The following is an 8,304-nucleotide window of genomic DNA, read 5'->3' as shown; positions in this document are numbered from 1 at the left end:
TAACGTTAAGGTACAGTTACAGTTAGGCAACTAAAACAGGTTAAAGTTAGGAAAAGATTGTTATGTGTAATTGAAAGCAAACAGAATGCGAGCTCCACTTGAAAATGAGAACACTGCATGCCCAGTCAGATCCTCAACATCCATCCACCCATGGCCTTGCTACATGAGGGGGTTAGGGGCCCACTACTTTATGCATTGACACTGAACATTGGAATTGAACCTAAATTTGTGATTTTCAAAATTCTTCAACATGATGCAATTCCTTGGAGTTCAGGCCTGATTTGTGCACAGACAGTCTCCTATAAATAAAGAGACACCCCCAAACTGCTGTGGCCATTGACATCCCTTTAAAAGGCTTCAGTGTAGGGCTACTTTAGCAAGTGAGAAAGAAAAAGAAAGCATCACAAACAATGCCTTTGGTATACCAAATCTGTGAAATGGGAACATTTTGACAAAAATAGAAATTGGGTACATTCATAAATGACAAAATAGTGGCACAAAATATGGAGCTTCAGCTGCTCAGTGAGATGGGGAAAAAAGTTAATGGCATTAGGCAGAAACAGTGGGATGTCAGTGCTGATTTAAAAGAACTAAATTTCCCCTTGAACATCTTCGATGTCATTTCATTTCACATACAAAGGTTTTCTGTATAAAATAAAACACATCTAATAATGCAGAATTATCCATGTGTAATTTGTACTGCAGCAACATTAGTTACAAGGTCAAGCATGTCTTCAGGCGCCGTTGCTGCTGGTTGATCAATTTTATAGTAGCACAGTGGAGTTGAAAGGAGTGGTTCAAAATATACTCACATTCTTATGCACATGAATAGATGGATAAATTGCATTCTGTGTCTAGAAATTAGCTCATTTGTGGAGTTTCTGCACAACACTGCATAAGCAGAATTGATAAATGACATCCACAACCTTGGACGTCAAAGAGGTAGAGAGCAAAAAGAAAATATGAGACAAGACAGCAGCTGTTGGTGGCTTACAGAACACGCAGTGTGGGAGGTACAATTCAGCCAGTTTACTGATGGCATCAACCACACCACCCCAACTATGAGCTCCTAGCATGTTATAATACTGTATAGTTTAGGAACTGTCTCGGATACTGCTGTGGGACTAACATTGTCACTTCAGATCATTCTCACAAAGACTTTCTGTTGTGCTCTTTCTCTCGATTTTGGCAAAGGATTTTCTCACTCCAGAGAAGTGTAATGATTACACGGTGCTTGTAAAGAGTTTATAGTGCTTCAGACTTCTGTCAGCTGTGTTGCAGCCGTCTTCCTGAAAGCAAACCCTTTCTGTGGGGAGTGGAAAGTAACAGATAGTTTTTTTTATGGATTGGCAGTGTTACCTGTGCACAGTTTCTTTTGTTTATATAGATACGAAAATTTTTCTTCAGCACCACTTCAGCTCCTTTTCCTGCTTAGGGGATAACAAAACTCTGCTGCTTTAATACTGTATCATATAAAAACATGATAACACCAAGACTGTTAATTTGCCTAAAGGAGTTTTTCTGCACAGTTAACTTCCCACATTATGAGCAATTAGCTTGTATTTCGGTTTCACATACTAAACTGATAACAAAGTCAGGCTGTATACAGCTGACCTCTGTGGGGTTGATGGCAGCATTTAAATATTTTACCATCCCCAACTCAGCATCTTTAAAATGTATTATCCTCAGAAATTGAAAGGAAAAAAAAGTGATTTTGTAAACCCAGTTGTTTTTCTCTTGTTGCTGTTTCCAAACAGGGGACATTAAGCTGCTGGTCCTCAGATTGTTTTCTCTGCAGAGATGCTTACCAGTAGTGAGAGAAATAAATATGAACTCAATAATTTTGTATTACAGTCTGTGTTGGTCAGATGTAAAACAAATGAAATGTCATAGCAAATTTAGAACCACAAGAAAACTAGCCATTCTCTATTAGTGTGATGCGTTCTCATTGTATTACTGTATGCTGAAAAGTAAACAGTTGAAAATAGATGGACTGTTTTTTCTTCACTAGAACAGTCATCATTCACTACACACAGTACACAAGTTCAGGTTTAGTCCCGAGTACTTGTACACAGCTGTTGCCCCAGGGGATAAACATTTTGTGTTCAGCATTCCACTAGAACTGTTGACTTTGGACAAATTATGTTTTATGTTGTAAATGTTATGTTGCTCTGAAACTTGCTAAAAATGTTCCAGTTGACAATCTTTTTTCACATTTTATAATCACCTTTATTGGCCAAGTATGTTACACACACAAGGAATTTGTTTCCGGTACAGAACTGAGGCAGCCATCTGTGGCACCACATCAACCGATGGCTTTAACCATCGGGGGCAACGGGGGTTCAGTGTCTTGCCCAAGAGGGTGACAGAAAATCATAATAATCATTATATGCAGTCATACTTTGAAGATCCCTTAACTTTTCCTCTAATTCTAAACCTGCTTAACTAAGATGACCATGCTATGGACCCTTTTCTTTATCTTCTGAAACCAGTCTTTCATATATTGAGCGTCTGTTGGCCAGTGTTTGGACATTCTAGATATGTAACTGGTTTCCTTTTCTACACATGCACATTATCACCACTTGTACACCTGAACTAAAGATGTTACTATACCTACATATGTTTCTTTTTTGGGGGCCACAGTATGCTTTAAGTATATTTCAATTGCACTGGGTCATAATGCTACAGTTTGTATGTATACAAAGTGAAGTTTATAGTGGAATAAAGAAATAGCTCTTTATGAGGCTTTTGAAAATACATGTCAAAAATATTTATTTGCTGTTCCGCTTGAAATGAACTGCCTTTGGGCCACTTGTTGCCTTGTGTTATCTGCAGGGTGAACATTCAGTCAAAATGGTGCTGCATTATGATGTTTGTGAACACATTTTAAGTCAAGTGTTCCTGGTGAGTTATTCTTCTGCGATGAGCTGATCAGGTCTTTCTTCCTACCTCAACAGGAAGACCATCCAGTCAGAGGGGAAATCGTGCTCACATCCAATGACCTCCAGCTGGTACTACAAGTTGAACGCAATCAGTGAGTATTCCTTTTTTCATGCCATCTCTGTGTCTTAACACCTTTAACAACCTCCTCTGTTCCACTTGTGAACTGTGGAATTAATTGGAAGACAGCGAATGTATAGAGAATGTATAGTGAAGTGATAATAGAGAGAGACAGCAAAATGTTCCACCTATGCCTTTTCTCTCTCAATTCTGTCTGGACTATGTTTTACCATAGAAGCCAAGGTTAATAAATGACTTCACCTGTTAAACACTTATTGATAAATGAATGGATGTGTTAGTGCTAATAGCACTTTGTAACACCATAATCCAGACGCTGCGAGGCTAGAGCGTTTGCTTTAAAGTTGTGAGGTCAGTTTGTCAGCACAGAAAGCTCTGCAGCTGCTGAAAGGGAACACTGATGACACTGTTTGATGGTCATGAAGAGCTGCTTGACCTTGACCATTAAAGTTTACTCATGGGTTCAACCAATGGCATTTGGTTGATTGTTATGAAGGAATGTTGCACTGCAGGTGTGTGACTTCGGAGGGGATGAGTGAATGTGAGACCTTTCAGTGGGTTGAACATTGAGACACATTTCAGTATTCCAATCAAAGGCAGTATACACGTACGTAGTAGATGCTCAGGATTTCAGTTGCTTGGAAACAGACCGATGACTTGGAGTAAGAGGAGACCAATAGAGAAACTGACACAGACAGTTAAGCAGACTGACAGAAAAACAAGACATTCTCAGACAATGGTGGCCTGTACGAGATAGAAAGGCAGTGATAAATGAGATGGAGTGAAGACGGAACCATACAGAGAGTTGACTGGTGATGGTACATTGAGCCTGGGCCAGGGGTTTACAGTGTGTGATACAGGACAGTGAGCTGGCAGACTCTGTGTTTACTTTAAACCAGCAATTGAGTCCCATTGAAGCACACAAGCTTGATCTGGACCGGCAAATGTAGGTCAGATAAAGAGGGACACATTCTGGGGAAGCAGTTGCTCCGTTGAAGGCGTTTCTGGGAATGTTACTGGGCCTCTTCCACTGGGACAGGACTGGAAAATATCCAGGAAGCAACATAGTGTTTGAAGGCCAAGATCATTACTTTATACTTATAGGGAGTAGGAAATGAATAAATGAATAAAGATATGTTTATTACACTAGTTCCTCATCATTAGGAAAAATATATATCATTATGATCAGTATCTCATTATCAGAAGAAAGTATCCTGTTATAACAGCAAAATAACTCCTTTGCAGGAGACTAAAATGTCTTGTTACAAATGAAGTACACATTTTTTACCTTATTATTACAACAAAGTACCTTATTTTTTGGGGGGAAATATCACATTATAAAGACAAATAGGTAACAAATAGATAACAAGACATAAAATATGTAAAGCTGTAGCAAGTGTTTGCTAATAAGCATCCCCTTATTACTAGTAATAAAGTAAAGCTATCTCATCAACACAAAAATATCACTTTAGAAATTTCAGCTTTTTATTTAAAACAAAGCAATTTAGTATTAGGAGATCATATATTGCCTTATACGCTAAAAATATATCATTGTAACAACACAATTATTTAATTATAATGAAAAAAGTATCTTGTTCAATCAAATGCCAAAGGAATTCAGACCTCTAAGATGTCTCAGGCCCTTTCCTCTTTCTTTACCCAGTGTATTCCTAGCATAGCAGTGGCAAATCAGGTGCTGAGAGTATTTGTATAAAGTTTGATTCTCTACTCCCTGATTCTTGCATCCCTGAATGGAAATGCCTTAAAATGAATTTTGCTGCTTTTATTCTTTTTCTCCGGCACAAAATCCCATTGGGGCTCCTTAGTAAATATGAACGCATGCAATTTCACTGATCAGCCCCAAACAAATGAGCCACAAAGCCTTAGTAAATATCACCCACGCTGTCCTGCTGCTGTATGTGTGCAACCCTGTAAATTGTTGCCTTCTACAAACTTTTGACCTCAATTCAAACTGAATATTCATAAAAGCAAATGTTTCCCAATAAACCCATTAGCCTAGCCAATCAAACTATCAGATCTTAAAATGATATTCAAATACTTAGGAATAACAATTGCCGGCACTACAAAATTACAGAATAAAAGGGGCAGAATATTGGTCTATTAACATCCCAAGTAAAATCTGGCCTTCAGAGGTGGAACAACAGGCCCCTCGCTTTGACTGGGAGTCAAAGTCATTAAATGAATGTTTTACCTAGATCTATATCTTTCAGTGTTAACATGCTTTCATCCTACAGTCACTTTTTATGATGCAGTGATTTCCCCACTTACCTGAGGGAGCAAGTGAAACTTGCCCTCCCACACCACCTACATTTTCACTGGGCTGCCAACCTCAGCATTATGGTTCAGTAAACTGCAGGATACCTGGTATCATCTTGAAGTTAAATTCTGCACATCCAAAAAATATCAATAAAAAAATAAATGTAGTTGCTGTAGACACATAAAGGTCTACGCCCAAATAAAGTAACAGTTTTACTGCTCCATGCCTTTAGTATTCCCAGTTAGTAACACTCACCTTTTTCTGCCTCTATAAATAAGACAGATAATAACGGGATGGATGAGGTGTGTGTGTGTAACAATGGAAGAATATGTACTTCATTGTTCTATACCTTTCACTTTGTCCTTGTTCTCAAAAGACATTTTTAAAAAGTATCTTGTTATCCAAAAGCATTCCTTATATGCAGCAGATGTCTTATTATAATGATGATGATATATCTTGTAATCAAAATATGTTTTTATGGTGACAAGAAGTCATCTCATTACAATGAAAAGCACATCTTATTATAATGTTAAAATGTGTCATTACGTTGTTTATGATCTTTTATAATAAATGTATCTCATTAATACGAGAACATTTATAAAAACATATTTATTAAATTGTGTCATTCATGTGATAACCTTTGTCTGTCTTTTGTTAGTTTGGGGGCTTCATAACAAACAACAAAAAGTGTTTCAAATAACAAATAAATAATAATTCAAATAATATTCCAATGTTACTGCAACAGAATCATGTAGTGTTAGAGACAAAACATGTTAAAATTAGATAACTATTTTACTGAGAAAATTCTTTATGTTTCTTATAATGCACAGGATTTTATTATCAAATGTCATTTGGACTGATCAGGTCTTATATCCTATAATCACTGAGGTTTTTCTCATGTTAAGGTGATTGCATTGTCATTAGTGGACACTAAGCCAAGTACAGTAGAAGACTGACTACTGTTCAATATGAATGTTCAGTGTGTTATTTTGTTTCATTATTCATTATTTGTTATAGGAAAGCTTGTCTTTTTTTTGTCTATCCTTGAGTCTGTTCTCTGAGATTCTGTATTTTTTACTTTTTTACAAGGAAAAAATTTAGGTGAATGCTTTTTTCTGAAAACAATGAAGTTGTTAAATAAAAAGGCAAAAAAACTTCAATGTTTGTATTTTTGTTGTGATTAGGGATGAGGAGGCCCATCACATTGGAGTTGGATGTACTGTAGATGACTGATTGACTGATATCTGGAAAGAAAACTTTACAGGCTTCTACAAAGTGTGACTCCGTCAATTCAGACACAAGGGAGGAGAACGAGAGAGGGATGGAATGAGAATGAGTTGGGAATGTGCAGGGGGAAAGCTGATCTACACACACATTCTGAGTATAGATTGAGTACAAGAGTGGGGAAGCCTGTGTGTGTATGGTGGCTCCCGGAATGCCAGCTGACATAGGACTAAGCATGCCTGTACTGGATAAAATGTCCTGAACAGACAGATGACGTAGGATGTGGTGGCAGTGACTCATTCATCTGGGCGTCATGATGTGGGTTTGTTTGTTTGTCTGCTACTTTGTGGTGGTAGAAGAGGTGAGGTCCATCTCACAGCATTGATCAGCATCTCTGATTACAAAACACTTGAGGATAAAAGTTCAGTGTTGCAGTGCTCCAGCTGATGTCATGTGTGATTTACCAGTTTGGGTAAAGTGGAAATAAATATTGCTCTGAGTTTGTAACACCACAGCAAAATGTGTTATTAACCACCCAGCCAAATTTTAATGATTAAAATATTTCCAAGTATATAAAATTAGTTTTCAAAATCATGAAAAAATAAGGTGTATTCTCTGCTCTGAAATGCTGGGGGAGTCAGGTTCAGACAGTGAAAGAATGCCCAATTGCAGAAATGTGCCACCTGTTCTCATCATGGATGGATATGCAGGAAAGATTCATTTGTGGGGTGAAGGCATAGCTAGCTAGCAAACTGTAGGCTGTATTAGGTGTAGTAGCTCATGATAAAACAGGAGAACTGGCTCTACAGGAGCATTTTATCAAATAGAAATATGGTTTTGGTGTTTATGGAACTACTTCTCCTTTGTGTTGATGTTTGAATGAGAGCGAGTGGTGCTTAGCTCACATACAGTACATACTCACACACGGAGCAGACAGCTGTTGTCGCAGCAGTGGGGACAGGGAGTCCAGGAGAAGTGAAACTGAAGTTTACAATACCTATGCTCTTTACTGTACGTGCAATAAGACCTTTGTGACCAAAAAAGCTCCTTGGAGTAATTTAATAAAACACTTGCTAAACAAGCATAAACTTGCAGAGAGCCCACAGTTTAAACTTTGCCTGCAGTCTGTGAGCTTGTTAGGCTAATAGTTAATAGCTATCTTAACTGTGGTGCTTTGTCCAGTGCAGCAGCTGCACAGCCTGCTGTGAGGCTGTTTTTTCCTCTTTCTCATGTCTGTCTACCTCCACCAACTACGGTCAGTTCAAACCCGCTCTGCCACATTCACCCTTCATGCGTTGCTACTTTTATTAGTTTAATACTGAGGCAGCAGCATTAATGTTATTTCTATAAAAAAAAAACTGTGGCTGTAAAATGTCGTCTGTGCTCATGTCGAGTTATCCTAAAAAAAATGTAAGCATAGAGCTCTGTGCACTGTAACTTTTATAACATTACAGTGATGGGGGGAGGCAGTATGTTAAGGATGTCTCCAGTGTGTCACCCAGTGTGTCATTGAGCCATGCTTTCTGCCCCACCTGAAAATTCTGAAATAAAAAGTGATGAATAACTATTTAACAGTTTAACTCCACAAGTCAGCACTACATGGTTCTCAGTCAACATGTACCCTGACTTTAAACTGTGTCCCAGTTCCATAAGATGTGCTAATTTTAGCAGGTTTTGTTGATTTGGTGAGAAGACTGAAGGAGTCACAAATAGAGATTAATATTTATTTATTCTTCAGAAATTAACAAAACATTTTCTTACCAAGGTAAGAGGCTGTGCAGGAA

General features: G+C 37.9%; 1 protein-coding gene across 3 annotated transcripts in view; it reads left to right on the top strand.

The window, feature by feature from the left end:
* The window catches only part of adam19a (ADAM metallopeptidase domain 19a), a 173,075-nt gene that overhangs the window by 81,873 nt on the left and 82,898 nt on the right, over positions 1 to 8,304 (top strand). For all 3 annotated transcript variants that reach the window (XM_020594849.1, XM_020594848.1, XM_020594850.1), the window contains one exon: positions 2,958 to 3,034. In XM_020594849.1, coding sequence (XP_020450505.1) covers positions 2,958 to 3,034 — 77 coding nt within the window. The remainder of the gene's footprint in view (positions 1 to 2,957; positions 3,035 to 8,304) is intronic.

The sequence above is a fragment of the Monopterus albus genome, unplaced genomic scaffold, assembly GCF_001952655.1.
Source record: "Monopterus albus unplaced genomic scaffold, M_albus_1.0 scaffold25.1, whole genome shotgun sequence".
NCBI classification, from domain to species: domain Eukaryota; kingdom Metazoa; phylum Chordata; class Actinopteri; order Synbranchiformes; family Synbranchidae; genus Monopterus; species Monopterus albus.
This window is presented reverse-complemented; position numbering and strand designations above follow the sequence as displayed.